The following is an 18,352-nucleotide window of genomic DNA, read 5'->3' as shown; positions in this document are numbered from 1 at the left end:
CCATACCCAGCTACGTTGATCTGACTAAAAAGCAGTATGAAAATGTAAGTTAATTTGCTGGTAAGATGATAATTATTATTAATAAAATAGTTTAACCAGACCACTGAGGTCATGTGATAATACGCGTGTCTTTGATAACACGTGCGTTTACCCGAGTGGACCTTCGGTGCATATGTTTCAAGGTCAAGGTCCAGGTCAGTGGCGCAGTTTGCACGTCACGTTCTACTTAATACACTGGTAGACTTTACGAGAGGATTTCTGCATTAATCAGAGGATCCCTGTAATCATATACCTTCGTCTCTAGGTACGCCTTTCATTCAGCCATGACGTGGGGATTTAGTCACTTGGTTAACCCGACATTATCATGTGCTCTGGTGGAAGATTATTCACGAAAAGATCGTATGTTATATCGTTCATTCTTTGTGTTTTATTTTATTTGCTAATTTTATTTTTGTGCGACTTAACGTGGTCTGTTAATACTCCATCTTTTGTCCTTACTGGTATGATTGTAATAGGAATGTATGTGATAATTAACATCTCATAGAAATATGAAAGATCAGTTGATATATTTTACAGCTCATAGAAATATGTAAGATCAATTGATATATTTTAATGATAATCATTGCACACTGCATATTCGCCATAAACTTATTAATACAACAATAATGCAGTTATAATTCAGTGATGTTTAGTAGCTCGCTTTGATCAACACATGTTCATCAATGCAGTGACAAATTAATATGTGACATAATACATGACACCCGTAGACATTTGTTTGGAAATATTGTCTGTCAACTGTCGACCTAACCGCTCAACTCTCCTCGCTGCTGGGAGAAAGGGAGCTGGGGATTTGGTACGATACATGTACACATGCGCTACCGGGGTCTAAGCGACGTCGGGCAGGGCAGCCGATCGAGGCTACGGTCTACCCCAACGCCACATCAAAGTCCTTCAAAAGAAGGCATCGTGCTTACCCCATATAAAAAATTGGAAAAAGCATGTTAAACGAAGAAGAAGAAGAAGATGATCCGAAAGCACCCTTACCCACCTGTTCAGAATCACTTTGCAACGAGCACAGTGATAGCCATTGGCACCTATTAAGAAACGCTGCTCAAAGACACCTGTTACCACGTGTCTGGAGAAAGCCACGCGTAACCTAACGACAGCTGTATCCACCTGCCTACAGTACAGACCCTTTTCAGCGATTATGCCAAAAAACCCCAACAGGAATAATACAAGAAAATGCTGTATTCAGGAAGCACCTTTGCTCATAGGTCGTCGAACCTCTCATTGATTTGTCGGTTACGTAAAGCCTCCGTCATCGCCAGGAAGTCATGGTCAGAATGAAGTGGCTTTTAGAATAATCCTTTCTCACGCAGCCGGTTGTGGTCAGTCAGATTCTATATTAATCAAGCCTAATGCGAGCTTGTCTCAGAGTTACTTATGAACGTATACGGGAATAGACTTCATATACACCGATGAAAATAAAGCGGAGAATATCGGTAAGCTGCAAGGGTTATCTTTAACAGGTTTAGTTTTCTGAAAAGAAAACTATTGTGGCGGCTTTGTCTGTCCGTCCGCACTTTTTTGTCTGCACTTTTCTGTCCTCCCTCAGATCTTAAAAACTACTGAGGCTAGAGGGCTGCAAATTGGTAGGTTGGTCATCCACCCTCCAATCATCAAACATACTAAATTGCAGCCCTCTGGCCTCAGTAGTTTTGATGTTATTTAAGGTTAAAGTTAGCCATGATCGTGCGTCTGACAACGATATAGGACAGGCCACCACCGGGCCGTAGTTAAAGTTTCATGGGCCGCGGCTCACACAGCATTATACCGAGACCACCGAAAGATAGATCTATTTTCGGTGGCCTTGATTATACGCCGTAGCGGCTGTACAGTAAACTAGATTGCGCCAAAGAAACTTCTGCGCATTATTTACTTGTTTATTATTATGGCCACAACAGAAATAACGATTACAAGAGAGAGAGTGAGTTTCTGCATAATAAATGAAAAGAAGGAAAGAAAAACAAGAGAAAACTTAGGAAAGAGGATAAAAGGAGTGAAATAATAGATGAGGGCAACCACGGACCAATCATTTTCATATTCTTAGAACCCGTAGTGACAAATACCATATAATTATTTATGAGTCTCTTTGATGATTTATCGATTACCGTGTGGTGGTCCTGCGACATGAGTTAGCTGCTTAGGGTAATGTTTTTTTTTTTTTTCTTGCGATTAAGGCGGAACGGCATTAATCAACTTCGAAAGGTGTGATTTATCCTGCCCGAAGGGATGAGAAATGGCGTTATAAAGAATCTTTTCTTTTACCGTAGAGTAATTTTTTTTTAAGGGATACCCAGCGTCCCTGCATGGATCAGGTCCGAAGGGATGGGGAAGAGAATGGGGGTATGGAACTGGGGTAAATGGAAGCTGGGAAAGTTCCAATGTAATAAATACGATATATATATATATATATATATATATATATATATATATATATATATATATATATATATATATATATATATATATAGAATATAGAAGTGAACACACGGGAAACTTTATATTGTTTCACTGGAAGTGCACATTCCAAATCATACTAAAAAAAATGTTTTTTTTAGGTGGGAGGGAGGGGAACTATATACGGTCGAATGAGCAAGTTCCAAAAATAAATATGTAAATACATAAATTAAACATCCCAATATTCATGCTGAAATCCAATTCCTTTTCGATCTACGTTGCTGAGAATACAGAGGTGATAAAAAAGAAGTAATCTTATTTTATTGGGTCCTTCAATTTTTCGCGAATCTTGTAACCTCTTCCTCCCTTTTCTCTCTCGTTTTCTCTTTCTTGTGTTCTTAGAGTCTTGTCTTTTCAAAATGGCAATTGGCAACTCGTCCCATTGTGACCCTGACAAAAAAAAAAAAAGTAAAAATTGTGCCGAAGTTTCTTCGGCGCAACCGAGTTTTCTGTACAGCGTATAATACTGTATGAAACTCTCAGCCACATCCCACGAAACTCTCAGTCGCGGCCCATGAAACTCTCAGCCGCGGCCCGTGAAACTCTCAACCGCGGCCCATGAAACTCAGCCGCGCCCATGAAACTCAGCCACAGACCGATGGTGGCCTATGTTGTTGGCACCTACAGCGGTGCCAAATGCACGATCATGGCTAAATTTAACCTTAAATAAAATCAAAACTACTGAGGCTAAAGGGCTGCAATTTGGTATATTTGATGGTTGGAGGGTGGATGATCAACATGCCAATTTGCAGCCCTCTAGCCTCAGTAGTTTTTAAGATCTGAGGGCGGACGGACAGACAATAAGCCACCTCAATAGTTTTTTTTTTACAGAAAACTAAAAGCCTGTCAAGATATTCAATTGAGTTTTCTCGCTCACTTTTGAGCTGCGCATATTATTATTCACTTACACGACTCCATCGATATCTGCTGCATTATCACAGAAGCAGGAAACGCGACGAATAAGCGTCGCCTCGGGGAATAAAGTAGAGTGATCGCCTCTAAATCATTACCTGTCGCTATTGACATGCTGATGATTGACAGAACTGGGGCGGGCGATGACGAATCGGGAAAGTTAGAGGAGAGAAATGAGTGTGATAATGATGACGATGATTATGGCGATGTAGAGGAAATGGAGAGTTACTACTCGTGATAAGGTCATGAAACTGATGATGAGGAAGACTTCTTACGAGCACAGGTATCATCAGCATGAGTCTCTCTCTCTCTCTCTCTCTCTCTCTCTCTCTCTCTCTCTCTCTCTCTCTCTCTCTCTCTTTTTGTAACAGTTATTTGACTATTATAAGAATAAGACCATGGATGGTAAGCGTGTAAAACTGCTAAATATAGACCTCACAGTAGCTTATCGTTATTTATTTATTTTCATGTGTATAAATCTCTCTCTCTCTCTCTCTCTCTCTCTCTCTCTCTCTCTCTCTCTCTCTCTCTATATATATATATATATATATATATATATTTATATATAAGAATAGACCATGGATTTAAAACCTAAATATAGATATATTTCTCTCTCTCTCTCTCTCTCTCTCTCTCTCTCATATATATATATATATATATATATATATATATATATATATATATATATATATATATATATATATAAAGCCATTTTCCATAATTAAGGATTTCAGAAAGAAAAACAGATCAAAAGTCACAGTACAAAGAAGTTCCAAACCTATAGCCGCTTCAGAAACAAGACTCATCATCAGCTCGTTTATCCCCTTTGCAAGCAGACGAGCAAATGTACATGCAACAAATTGATAAAGACGAATGGCGCAGTTTCTGTGACGGTGTTTAATGAAGAGTGATTGAGGTCTCCGCGTAGTTGCATCAGGTGTCTGTGAGGTGATTCATCATCCTCGGTTCAACAGTTGGAAGATAATGTTTCAGCCTCTGCTGTTTTGCCTTTCTCTAATGTCGCTCCTTTATGTATTTTTGTGGATATATATATATATATATATATATATATATATATATGTATATATATATATATATATATATATATATATATATATATATATATATATATATATTATATATATATATATATATATATATATATATATATATATATGTATATATATATATATATATATATATATATATATATATATATATATATATATATATAGTGTGTGTGTGTGCATGTATGTATAAATTTCTGACTAATGTCAGGATTGAATCCCAGCCTCTCAAATGACAGGTCAGGGCGCTACCAATTGAGCCACGTAAGTCATATAAGAAGTTTGAATGTAAGCACTTCTGTGCCATAGTTTTTTCATGGACAGCCTGCCTACTAACTTGCCAGCGAATTTTACCCAACTTCCCGACCCACCAGTGAGTCAGTTGGTACCATTTCATTCGAATTACCCCTTCAACTTGAACATGAGCCGACTAATGAAATTCGCTGATCTGTTGGGCGGCAGCCTGTCGGGAAAAATGTCAAGGACAGAGTATTTAGGTTTAAACTGTTTTTATGACTTGCGTGGGTCAATTGGTAGCACACTGGCCTGTCATTTGACAGACCAGGGTTCGATGCCGATATAAGTCACAAATTTATTTTTGTTAAATGCGTGCTCATATGTTTGTTAGTTCCTTATATATATATATATATATATATATATATATATATATGAACGTTTTACTAGAATTTGCTAGAGAAAGAGGTACCTTTAAATAATTCATGAAGAAAACTAAGCATGAAAATTTTATAGTAACTAATCACCGTGACGGAATCCGTTACTAAGTCAGAAATGATTAATTTCTTATTAATGAACAAATTTCACACTTTCGTAATGAATGAAATTCCTGCAGGCAGAACATTTTTGGGGGAACCGCTCTTCCATATACCGTATTACACTATCCTTCCCAAATTGCTTGGAAATCAATGGCAGAAGTTCACTAACCTCTTTGATGCACCGGACATTGATATGGCATGTCCGCCCAGTGCTTTATTACCTTCCCCTTATCTGTCGTGTCGTATTCCTTGGCCATTTCAGTTTTCTCCATCCAGTTCCCCTCATTTTTTAGGCTTTTCTAAGTTTTTCCTTGGTTTATTTCTTGGTAGGCTGTAATTATATTTATATATATATATATATATATATATATATATATATATATATATATAGATAGATATATATATATATATATATATATATATATATATATATGTATATATATTATATATATATATATATATATATATTGGTTTATTTCTCATTATAGGCTATACACATATATATATATATATATATATATATATATATATATATATATATATATATATATATATATATATATATATATATATATATATATATATATATATATATATATATATATAATATATATATAATCTAATAGAAGGAGCCCATAGAAACATCAAAGGGTAGAATCTATAGTTATATTTCAAAGACAACCGTCTTCCTCAGTGGACTGATTACCTGTCCGTTGAGGAAGACAGTTGTCTTCGGAATACAATGCTCTAAATTCTACCCTTATGGTGTATTTGTGGGCTCCCTCTATTAGATGGAATTCTGTTTTAACAAAATATTTTATAGTCATATATAATATATATATATAATATAATATATGTATATGACTATTTATCACATCACCGTGATTCATATACAATCAGAAAGCTACAAACGTCCTTTAATATCAATTCGCTCTACCTCGGAAATAATATATTTTCATATATGTTACCGAAGGGAATTTTTAGTTGATAATAAGTCCACTGTCCCGTGGGGTCAACCAGCGACGGACGAGGACTCAGGACTACAGGGACGCACTAACCCAGTCGGCCACAAGAGAGGTATAAGTGAATATCGCCTCCCATCAACTCACCCGTCGAACTCAGGTGTTTTGCATTTGGAGACGATATCCACCCACCTCTGCCATGTTGACCATGTAGTGCGTTTGTCGCACGTAGCCATATTATGACTATTTATCACATCACCGTGATTCATATACAATCAGAAAGCTACAAACGTCCTTTAATATCCAATTCGCTCTACCTCGGAAATAATATATTCCCCTTCGGTAACATATATGAAAATATATTATTTCCGAGGTAGAGCGAATTGGATACTAAAGGACGTTTGTAGCTTTCTGATTGTATATGAATCACGGTGATGTGATAAATAGTCATAATATGGCTACATGCGACAAACGCACTACACGGTCAACATGGCAGAGGTGGGTGGATCGTCTCCAAATGCAAAACACCTGAGTTCGACGGGTGAGTTGATGGGAGGCGATATTCACTTATACCTCTCTTGTGGCCGACTGGATATTGTTAGTGCGTCCTAGTCCTGAGTCCTCGTCCGTCGCTGGTTCGACCCCACGGGACGGTGGACTTATTATCAACTAAAAATTCCCCTTCGGTAACATATATGAAAATATATTATTTCCGAGGTAGAGCGAATTGATATTAAAGGACGTTTGTAGTTTTGATTATATTATATATATATATATATATATATATATATATATATATATATACACATACATACATACATACATACATAATATAAATATACATATACACGTGTATGTACTGAGCTATGGACCTCATTTTTCCATTTTAATATCTAATGACTGCTAACAACTTCATAATTACGATGTTGAAAAATAAGTTCCTGGCTTCTTCGTTCTATTTGAGAGCGCGCTGTGTGGTGAATTTTTGTAGGAACCCACTTACTTCATATTTAATTCATTTGCACGTCATGGATATACAGCTTATAAATATTGCAAGTGCTTTCAGCACAGCAAAGCATTCCCTTGGAATTCCAAAGCAGATTGAATTAAACATCAAAAGCGCGTCACTTGGCTTCTCAGAACGTGCCCTTCCATAAACAATGTATTCATTATTTATGTAAGGGAACGCATGCATACAAACATTCGAGAAAATCCATTTCCTTTTATTGCAAGAGGATATTAGCTACATTCTCCGTTTGCATGTATACACACTTGTTAACACTATGGATATTGACAAAAAAACACTCATGTTCCAGCAGTCTTGCACTCGTGATTTTATAAGAATACACGTGCGTGTTAACCTTGACAGTAAGTCGATTCTTCTCTAAGAGAATTTAAGTGAATTTGAAAGCCGAACTTGCATCCATAAGTGCATCTTTTATTCTTGTTAGTTTTGTGTAATTCTGTATAAGATCCACTACTAGGTACTCAAAATTTAAATATCTACACAATATACTAATAAACTAATAATTAAGATTAAACACTATGGAAATATTTATTTATCGCTTAGATTTTGTAACGAAAAAATGAGAATCGTGTAATGATACGTTGACAGCTCCTACAGATTCAGGAAGTGACATTAACATTCACCTATACAGTCACTTACAAGAAATCTTTCATAACATTAAGGGGCCTCAGAGGAAAAAGGCTGCGATAGTGTTTCAAACAACAGGATAAATTTATACATATATATATATATAAATATTATATATATATATATATATATATATTATATATATATATATATATATATATATATATATATATATATATATATATATATATATATATATATATATATATATTATATACAGTATATATATATATATATATATATATATATATATATATATATATATATATATATATATATAATATATATATAATATAATATATAAATATATATATATTATATATATATATATATATATGATTGATTAGGAAATAGTAATTATAAAAAATTGTTAGCATTACACTTGAAAGGCTTTTTATTCATTGTTTTTTCAGTGGTTATGAATGAACTGTGTTTTAATATCTATGAAATAAGCAACAAATATGTTAGCATCAAACTCCCGTAAAGTAAGATAGATGAATGGAATTGGTAAAATCAGCACAAGAGAGGCCTTCTAATATGAATGGAAGTAAAACAGTTAAAATTGAAAAATATGAAACTCACAATGTTAATTTGATAGCATATCTAGATCAAAATAACGAGTAAACGCAGCTGTGGAACAAGGAATGACAGAAAATAACCCTCGTTATGTTTTATTCAAGTTTACCTTGAAAATACTAAGCCAGGATCAGTTTTCTTTAGAGTGCTGGTACGTTTTCTTTTTCGATGCCACTGCATACTATTCTAAAGTGAAGCTAACTTGCCCTGATGACTATAACCTAATCATAATTGTGTTAGAGTTAAATTATTGTTTTTAGGAAATTACACACGCTTTGAAACAAATCACACACACACATATATATATACATACATATATAGGTATTATTTTATAAGTTGCCAATACACACTATGAAATTGTAACTTACATTTTTGAAAAAGCTCTTCATTCTCATTAATCATAAACACTATGCGCAAATGATAAATAAAAAATGAGAAAATTTACGGCTTATAAGGTAAGAATACCACTCCCCTCCATAGCTAATATGGCAAAATTGTAACCAGTCGTAGGTGAAGTTATATTGGTAAGGTTCTTTTAGTGCCCTATTATTTCCAAGTCATTTTTGCATGAAAAAACTCAAAATGGTTTTTGTGCAAAAATGGCTGGCTGGAGTCTTATTGGCGACTTATAAAATTTTACCCATATATACACGGGATTTGTCTAACGGTTAGCAGCTTTGCGATATTAAAGCTACCGAAAATACGGGTGTTATTAGTTAAGCGAACCAGTTTTGAATCCGCAGTAGATAAAATCTGTAGGATTCAGTTGGTAGATGGTGCCATGTTTTTAGATAACTGAGCATGATGTATTAGTGATTGGCTCCGTTAACGAAGAAAGACGCCAGTGAACAAGCCCAAATTAACTGTCGCATAGGAGATCGTCGGAAGGCCATTCATACCTTACAAATTGTTCTGTTTTTTCTGAAATGTGGATCTAGTGTGCTCTGGAACAAAGCTATGAAAATACTGATAATTGTAAGGGCCATGGGGCTATATCACCAACATGTACTATATGATTGTGTGTATGTACTTATATAAAAAAAAAATAAGGGTGTTTTTATGAAAATAACTTTTCGAACTTATCATCTCTTTGTCTTTTTCTGCTCATAAATATTCAGATTTTTTCTTGAGCCATTTCCCCAAATAGGATCTGGCTCATAAGAGAACAAGAGAAGTCACGGACATATGCATCCTTAAACTCTCCGTTAAAGAGGAGGAACCTGTGCATAATAATTCGTACACACACACACACAAGTCCGTGTACATACAGTAGATTTTATTAGGCTAGTTTTTTATTTTTTTTTTTTTTTTTTTTTTTTAGCGAGTATCCCAACAAGCAAATCCAACTAACGTTTAATCTTCTTTTCACAGCTGTCGGATTTGCACGTGTACATCCTCCCCCAAGACAAATGGATCCCCTTCCGCCGTCTGGCCAGGAACACTGTCGTCGAAGAGACGGTCTCGGCGGGCTTCGTCCGGGTACTGCCGGACGTGACCCTGGTTGACCTCCGGCAAGAGCTGACAGGTCAACTAGGGGACGATGTCCCCGAACATTATGTCTTCATCAAGAGCGTCGGCAGGAATTTTACCCAGGTAATTTATTAAATTTTTCCCCCTATTTTCCGTTGTTTACATTCAGGTAATTAGTAATGTTTTTGTTGTGCCTTTTCGTCATAATTCTTCTATACTTTTTTTTTACTATGGTAAGTAGCTTTATATATATATATATTTTTTTTTTATATAATTTTTACATATTCGGGTAAGCAGCGATTCCAAGGGCCTTTATGAAATTCTTCACTCGTGTCTTTCCTATTTATTGTCTGTCACGATTAGCAACCTGCTTGATAGCGATATGGTTAAAACGCTAAACTCATTCTTGTATTTTGCATGGGTTCGAGTCCCCTTGGTGAAGTAGAATTTATTCGTTTATTTCCTGTCGGACTTCAGAGCTTCCAGTTGATTCAAAAATGCATGGAAATCAGGTATTATGAATATAACGGTACAAAAGATAATTAATATGAAATATGAGTCATCGAAACAAGAGAGGAGTATAGACGGACGAAGAGGGAAACAAAGAGAAAGGTAGCGACTGCAAAGGGAGAAGCCATGAGAGAGTGGTATGAGAAGATGGGAACACCAGAGGGAGAAAAGACAATCTATAGAATTGCAGAAGCGAGAAGAAAAGACAGGCAGGTAGGAATTATTAAAGATGAAAATGGAAATATCTTAATTGAGGAAGAAGAGGTCAAGAGGAGATGGAAAGAATATTTTCCACAACTATTAAACACTGAGAATGAGTGTGAAGAACTGGAAAATGTTCCTCCAGTTGAAGGACAAATAGCAAACACCAGAGAGGGTGAAGTCGAGAATGCTATAAAGAAAGGAACAGTAAATAAATGCTTTAATCAAAAGCATTTGGAAATCTAGGTAAAGAGTGGGTGCACTCACTATTGGAAAAGATCTGGGATGTAGAGGAAATGCCAAGGGACTGGAACGATAGTTGGATGATTAAAATGTATAAACAAAAAGGAGACGTGTTAATCTGAACTACAGAGGAATAAAGCTTTTTGGAACTATTCAAGATACAGAAAGGAATAAAGCAGTTTGGGTTTATGAAAGAAAAGAGCACAGTGGATGCTGTTTTTATAGTAAGGCAGGTCCAAGAGAAGTATTTAGAAGGAAACAGGAAAGGTTACGTGTTTTGTGGATCTTGAAAAGGCATATGACTGGGTACCAAGAGGAGCAGTTTATTGGTGTTTGAGAAAGAGAGGAGTACCAGAGAAGTTGGTAAGGTTAGTGAAGATGATGTATGAGGGGGCAAGAACCAGTGTGCAGACAAAATATAGGGAGACAGGCATTCCCAGTGGAGGTTGGCTTCCACCAGGGATCAGCTCTGAGTCCATTCTTGTTTCTAGTCGTTATAGACACTTCGACATCAGAAAAACTGTGGGAACTGATGTTTGCTGATGATTTAGTCATTATAGCAGACACAGAAGAACTGCAAGAAAGGTTTTTAGCATGGAAAGGAGCCCTAGAAAAGAAAGGATTGAGAGTGAACATTGGAAAGACTGAGCTAATGATTAGTAGGAAAGAAGGACGTGAAGAAGTAAGCATTCAAGCGGAAGATGGTACAGCGCTAAAACAGAACGATGAGTTTAACTACTTGGGATCAATAAAAGCAGAGGAGGGAGGTACTGAGAAAGCAATGAGACAAAGTGAAAGAAGCATGGCGAAAGTGGAGGGAAGTAACTGGGGTTGTTTTAGACAAGAAAATGCCATTAAGGCTCAAAATAAAAATTTATAAGACAGTTATCAGGCCTGTACTGCTGTATGGGGCAGAAACTTGGGCACTTTAAAGGAAAGAGGATGGACTGTTGGAAAGAACAGAGATGAGGATGGTGAGATGGATTGCTGGAATATCACTACTGGAAAGGAGGGAGAGTCAAGATATGAGAAGAATGTGTGGTATATGTAACGTACAGGGGAAGGCTGGGGAAGCTCGTCTGAGATACTGTGGCTCATGTAATAAGAAGAGAGGAGGTGGAACCAATCAAGAGAGCTAAGAACATGCCAGTGATGGGGAGGAGGAGGAGGAGGAGGAGTGTGGGGCGCCAGCGGATTAGATGGATGGAGGTGGTGGGGAGGGATATGGGTGAGGTGGGACTGTGGGAAGCAGATGCAAGGAATGGAAATAGATGGAGGAGGTTGACTCGAGCGCCCGACCCTGCTATACAGTGGGATTAATAAGGTCGAAAGAAGAAGAAGATGAGTCATCGAATCATGTGTGATGGCAGCCACTGCAACTTTTTTTTTTTTTTTTTTTATAAAAGGTCAGGTAAGAGAGAGAGAGAGAGAGAGAGAGAGAGAGAGAGAGAGAGAGAGAGAGAGAGAGAGAGAGAGAGAGTATCTAATACTTCAGGAAACACGCAGATTCACATATCCAGAGAGAGAGAGAGAGAGAGAGAGAGAGAGAGAGAGAGAGAGAGAGAGCAGTGCATGTGAGTTGCTGCATTTGGCTAAGCTGTTATTATAAACTGCACGTAGCCATGATTACAAGTATTGCTCATAAAAAAAAACGACTACAGTTTTAGCTGAGCGGAGACAGAGTCTTTTTTTTATGCTTGGAGTCAGCACCCTTTAAAAAGTTCTGCACATATAATTCCGATCAAAATTCACATCTCGTAATTAGTGTCATGGTACACCTCTCGTGTATTCTGTACCTGGATTCATTCTTGTCATTCTTAATTTCTTGATTTATTTTTATGCATATCTACGTGGCTTATTTTTTTTATATTTGTGTATATGTACAGAGTATTAGTTTTGTACAGTTGCATGAGTAGTCCTAAACGTGCATATAATCTGTTTGGATTATACGTGCGTATAAAAGGAGTGTAACCACGGCAAAGAAAAAAAAACAAAGTTGATAGCAATCGGCTTTATTTATTAAATTTGTATAGAACTAATATCAGTAATAATAAAACAAAAAAAATCTGCGACAACAAAAACATATGACAAGGACAGTAGCAGCTAAAGGGATACATTCAACAATAATCTCGCGTCTTCCAAAAAAAAAAAAGTTGTTGCTTTTTATAACTGTCTGATGATGAAAACTGCTGTTGCACGCTAGTGAGAGAGAGAGAGAGAGAGAGAGAGAGAGAGAGAGAGAGAGAGAGAGAGGTCTAATACAAAGGAAACACTCAAATTCACGCAAACGTGGAGAGAGAGAGAGAGAGAGAGAGAGAGAGAGAGAGAGAGAGAGAGAGAGAGAAAGAGAGAGAGACTTACTGCATTTGGGTAAGCTGTTATTACAGACTCCACGTGGCTAAGTATTGTCCCCTGGGGGGGCGGGGGGGATAATGCCATCAGTGCATCTCACGCGATGCACTGTAGGCATCACTTAAGGTTCTTTGTAGCGTCCCCTCGGCCCCTAGCTGCGACTCCTTTCATTCCTTTTACTGTACCTCCGTTCATACTCTTTCTTCCATCTTAGTTTCCACTCCCTCGTATAAAAATTGGTTCCTAAGTATAACCACGAGGTTTTCCTCTTGTTACACCTTTGTAACCTTCTTTATTCTCAATTTCCCTTTCAGCACTGCTTGACCTCATAGGTCCCAACGCTTGGACTTTGGCCTAAATTTATATTCCATTTCAAAATTATTGCGGATAAAAAACAAAGACCTTTTTTGTTTTTATCTTTATGCATAGAGTCAGCGCTCTTGGAAAAGTTTGATGCACATATAATTAGTGTCTTTCTAGCTATTCTCTACTCTTGAGACATATTGATGTAACGTATTTATTATTTGTGTGCAGATAGTGTATCCGTTTTATAAATGTGTATGAATACATGTGCGTATAGTCTGTTCAGATTACACATACGTACGTGAAAGTGTGTGATCTTTTATTTATTAAATTTCTATAGAATTAATATTAGTAATAACAGAAACATCCGTAGCAACAAAGACACAAAACAACGACAGATTGAACGACAATATCGTGACTCCCAAAAAGTATTTGTTGCCTTTTCTAACTGTTTAATGAAGACAGCTGCTGTTTCATGCTAATGAGAGGAGATTTTGGGAGGAAGGCTACCGTTTGTGTCACGGTAGACTGTCTAGAAAGGGCTCCTGGTATCTTTGAAGAAATTCTTACCTCTAAATCTTTTAAGAGTTTTCTCTAAATGGAATAAAACATTTCTAAAAAAAATTACTTCTTGTGATATAAATCACCAATGTCTTTGTTTATAAGGTAAGTAATTTCAACAAGACTCCATTTCTATACGATTAGCAAGCTGTCACTTGCTGGACGGGCGTGCATGCAGGTGTTCTAGATGACTGAGTATCCAGTCTAGAATCTAGCCCTTTTTGGATTAATAGGTGTAACTCCTACCCTCTCTCTAGCAAGGGGAGAGAGGGATTGGCAATGAACAGACCTGTTAGTTATCTTCAGCTCTACTGTCCCCGACAATACGGGTTCATCCAAGCCTGCCTTCGAATCAGTGACTTTACACTTATTCGAAGGACAAGAAATCTGGCAGTTGAACATCACAAGTTCAACAGATCAGAGGCATGGGTCTCCTTTCTTTGCTCTTACATGACCAGGAAAGAGCCCCGAGGTGAGGCGAACTGCCACTCAGTTCAGAGATTTGCTCAGAATCCTCCATCCAAGACGCAAGTCTCCCCTATGTAAAGACCAAAGGTTTGTATGTTAGGAAAAATACAAATAACTTAAAAATTTGTCATATTTTCATTTCTTTGCGTGGAATTATGCTTATATACTTAATAGTCTTCATATCTGCTGTATCGTATATAGCAACACGTAAGTTTTGAAATTCTACAGTATATGGCTAAACAAAACCCTAGAAAGAATAAGATTCAAAAGATAATTTTGCCCCTTCATCGCATTTTATTCTGTTACTGCTGCTTCCAAGGCTGGGCTCTGACACAGGTTCACTGGATGTATGATTGCACGTAACAGTGTTTACAGCCATCAATTAGCCAGCTATTTTTAGAAACAGTTATGTGGCAATGGAAAAAGATATTAATTTCGCTGGACGTCGGCTGCGTTGTATAGGATGACGATCTAGTACCGGACTCGTGCTTAGCGATTGCATGATCGAAGCTCCGCCGGGAAAAAATAAATAAATAGATTTTAAAGCTTAGGAAATTAATCTTCCTTCGTGAGGTCGGGATAAAGAAATCCCCCCTTGACCTCATGCCGAAGCAAAACCTCTTAAAAGAAGATTACAGTAAAGAAAAGTGTTGTGTATTAACCTTGCGTAGGATATTGCGCATGTTGAAGCTCTTCTTGTCTCTGGTGCATTGTGGGTTGTGATTGGGGAGAAGCCCGCCGATTTTGTAGCAGCAAGATGTAGCAAGATATAACTATTAAAACTAACGGTTAGTCAGCTGTATTATTTATCCTGTACCTCGGGCCAGCCACCGCGTAATAAAAAGAATAAGTCTTCTTAAGGAAAGAGGATTACTTAGGGGCAAGACCTCTGTCGTTCCGAAAAATGCTGAAATTTGCAACAGACATGTAGAGATCGCATAGATGGGGAGTGGGTGACAATGAGGCTTCCAGAAGCCGACAGATTGCTTTAATAAATGCATTGATTGTAAACCACTTGTTCTGGTGTTTTATCAAGATATGTGGTTTCAGAAAGCAACAAACCACTTAATATATGTTTGCATTTGAGAAAGGACGCACGTCTGATCAGAATTAATGACACTGCTATGGTGATACATTCGATGTATTGCCAAATCAAGGTACCAGTTTGAGCTAAGAATCTATATAAGGTAAACTACGTAGTAATAATACTGATAATTGTATAGGCGAACTTTCTCGAAAAGAAAATGGGGTAAGACAGGTTTCCATGCAAAATTCCTTTTTGCAAAACTCGGTGATAGAGAATGATTTTATAAGTGTTTTCATTCGGATTCGACTGATTAACAAATAAGAAAAAAGTAAAAAGAAAGAGTGTGTTCGAGAAACTTGATCATTTAAAAGACAAAAATAGATGCTAGTATAGAGGACTATGAAGTCAGTTTGCAATAAATAAAAAATAAAATTAATACCGAGAAAAATGTCCGCAAAAACATACCAACAGAAAACGTACGAGCGAGTGAAAGAAAACGGAGGGAAGGGAAGTTGCAAGTCGCAACAATGAATGAAGAGCTAAATCGATAATATGCGCTCGCTCCCTGCTTCTAAAGCTGATCAATGGCGTCTCTAATGCTGCTGAAGGTCTCATGTATGTCTTAGCTGCTGCTGCTTCTTCTTCTTCTTGCTCCTCTTCGTGGTCTTCTTCCTCTTTTCTTCTTCTTCTGCCTTCGTCACGCACGATTGCGTGTCTTGCTGTCCTCACGGCTCGCTCCCTTTACTCCGCAGTACAGTGGTGCGTTTGGAGGGCCGGCTGGATTCGGATCTTCCTCCGCTGCTAATTATTTGATGACCTATAAAAGCCTCGTGTGAAGCCGCAACAGCTAACTACGGTGGATTCCTCTATCGCCAGGGTTCTGTTTTAATGTGGTTCTCTTTGGGACCGGAGGAATGTCTCAATCGTGGACGAAACGTAGCAGATGAATGTTTATGATGGTCAAGCTCACGTTGGGGGGATTGTGACAATTATTGATCTAGGTCTGGATTATTTAACAGTAATAGTTCTATCCCAGGTTCACTGCTGAACTTCTCTCATGCTCATTTTTAATAGCGATCCTCATTACTGCCGATAATGATACATTTGTCTAAATTAGGCACCCTTCCTTCGTTTCTAAAATGATCCTAACTCTCTCTCTCTCTCTCTCTCTCTCTCTCTCTCTCTCTCTCTCTCTCTCTCTCTCTCTCTCTCCTGCACGATGGAAGGTTTCCCTTGACCCTGACCCTGCCGTGCATAATCCTCGCGATTTCCTTTCTTTCATTTTTATATATTTTCCCCCCTCCTCCTCTCCTCCACCCTCCTAATCCCTAATGTGTGAACTAATCCGCCTGTTTCACTGTCTCCGTTTTCCTCTGCCGACAGAATTGAAAGCATTTTATCTTTTAATGTCAGGCTCTTTTATGTCCATTTTTTTTTTATTCAGGAGCGGCAAGACACCGAAATAGAGTTTTGGTCAATCCTAATCTGAGACTCTTGAGTGATTTGTCTTTCAGTGCGTCGCCCACTCTCTCTCTCTCTCTCTCTCTCTCTCTCTCTCTCTCTCTCTCTCTCTCTCTCTCTCTCTCTCTCTCTCTCTCTTTTTAAGGAGATTCTTGGCCACTGATATTTCCTGGATTCGCTTCTTAAATGTTATAAAACATGGTAGAGAGAGAGTTTTTCCCTCTCCTCTCTTTGCTTTCACTTTTTACGAGAGTATTCACGGCTCTTTTATCCATCTCTTGACGCTTTCTTTCAAGTTTCATAGACTTCGGTTTTATTCTCGTCCGGTATCAGCTCATGTTGTCAGTCAGCTCATTCGTCTTTGTTCGTAACGGAATTTCTTTGCCCGTTGTCATTGCCTAATCATGATAAGGTATTAACTCCTTCACCGTATTTCCCACTTGATCAAGTTCTAAGACCTTCACCGTATTTCCCATTTTATCAAGTTCTAACTCTTCACCGTGTTTCCCACTTGATCAAGTTCTAACCCCTTCACCGTATTTCCCACTTAATCAGTCCTAACCTCTTCACTGTATTTCCCAATTGAGTTCCTTTAACAACTTCCAAGTACTCTGTCACCATATTCATTCAGGAGCCACACCTCACACTCACGAAAAGAAGCGATATGTAAACAACAGTGTCTCGCTATGTCAGTTCTACTAGTACTCGAATCTGGTACTTGAACAGCTGTTGCCTTCATTTAAATATAAGTTTCAAGATCATACTTATATATTTCCATTCTGGGTTTATGAGTTTTACTTCATTATCTTCATTTCGTTCAATCTACTTGTTAAATCCCAGCACCCACCCCAATGATAAAGAAAACAAAAATCCCTCATTATTTATACTTACACAATCCTTCATAGACATTCCTGTTGCTTCTTTTAAATCACAACGCTTTCTGAATACAATTCTTTTATTCCTACATATCGCAAACATTCCTGGGACGAGTTTTTTTTTCGCCTTCTTGCGTGTCATGCCTTTGTAGCAAGCATTTTTCTGCCGACATTCTCAGTAAAACGCTTGTGCTCCCAAGGTAATTGTTCTGATGCATTCACATTTTCTGACAGTTGCAATTTTTTTCTCTCTCTCTTTGGAGTGTCGTGACATTTTCTAACACTAATTGATCCTTTTGATCTTGTTTGTGGTAGTATGATAATGTAAATGAGTAAATATGAACAATTATTATTATTACTATTTTTTTTTCTATCTCAGTCATCCTATTCGATTGAGTGGTATTTATAGTGTGTGGT

At 37.3% G+C, this 18,352-nt stretch overlaps 1 protein-coding gene across 3 annotated transcripts in view; it reads left to right on the top strand.

Moving 5' to 3' along the window:
• LOC136828360 (zinc finger CCCH domain-containing protein 13-like) overlaps window positions 1-18,352 on the top strand; it is a 110,075-nt gene that overhangs the window by 51,026 nt on the left and 40,697 nt on the right. For all 3 annotated transcript variants that reach the window (XM_067086307.1, XM_067086306.1, XM_067086305.1), the window contains exon 3: window positions 9,836-10,057. In XM_067086307.1, the coding sequence (XP_066942408.1) occupies window positions 9,836-10,057 (222 nt within the window). The remainder of the gene's footprint in view (window positions 1-9,835; window positions 10,058-18,352) is intronic.

Source organism: Macrobrachium rosenbergii, chromosome 42 (genome assembly GCF_040412425.1).
Source record: "Macrobrachium rosenbergii isolate ZJJX-2024 chromosome 42, ASM4041242v1, whole genome shotgun sequence".
Lineage (NCBI taxonomy): Eukaryota > Metazoa > Arthropoda > Malacostraca > Decapoda > Palaemonidae > Macrobrachium > Macrobrachium rosenbergii.
This window is presented reverse-complemented; position numbering and strand designations above follow the sequence as displayed.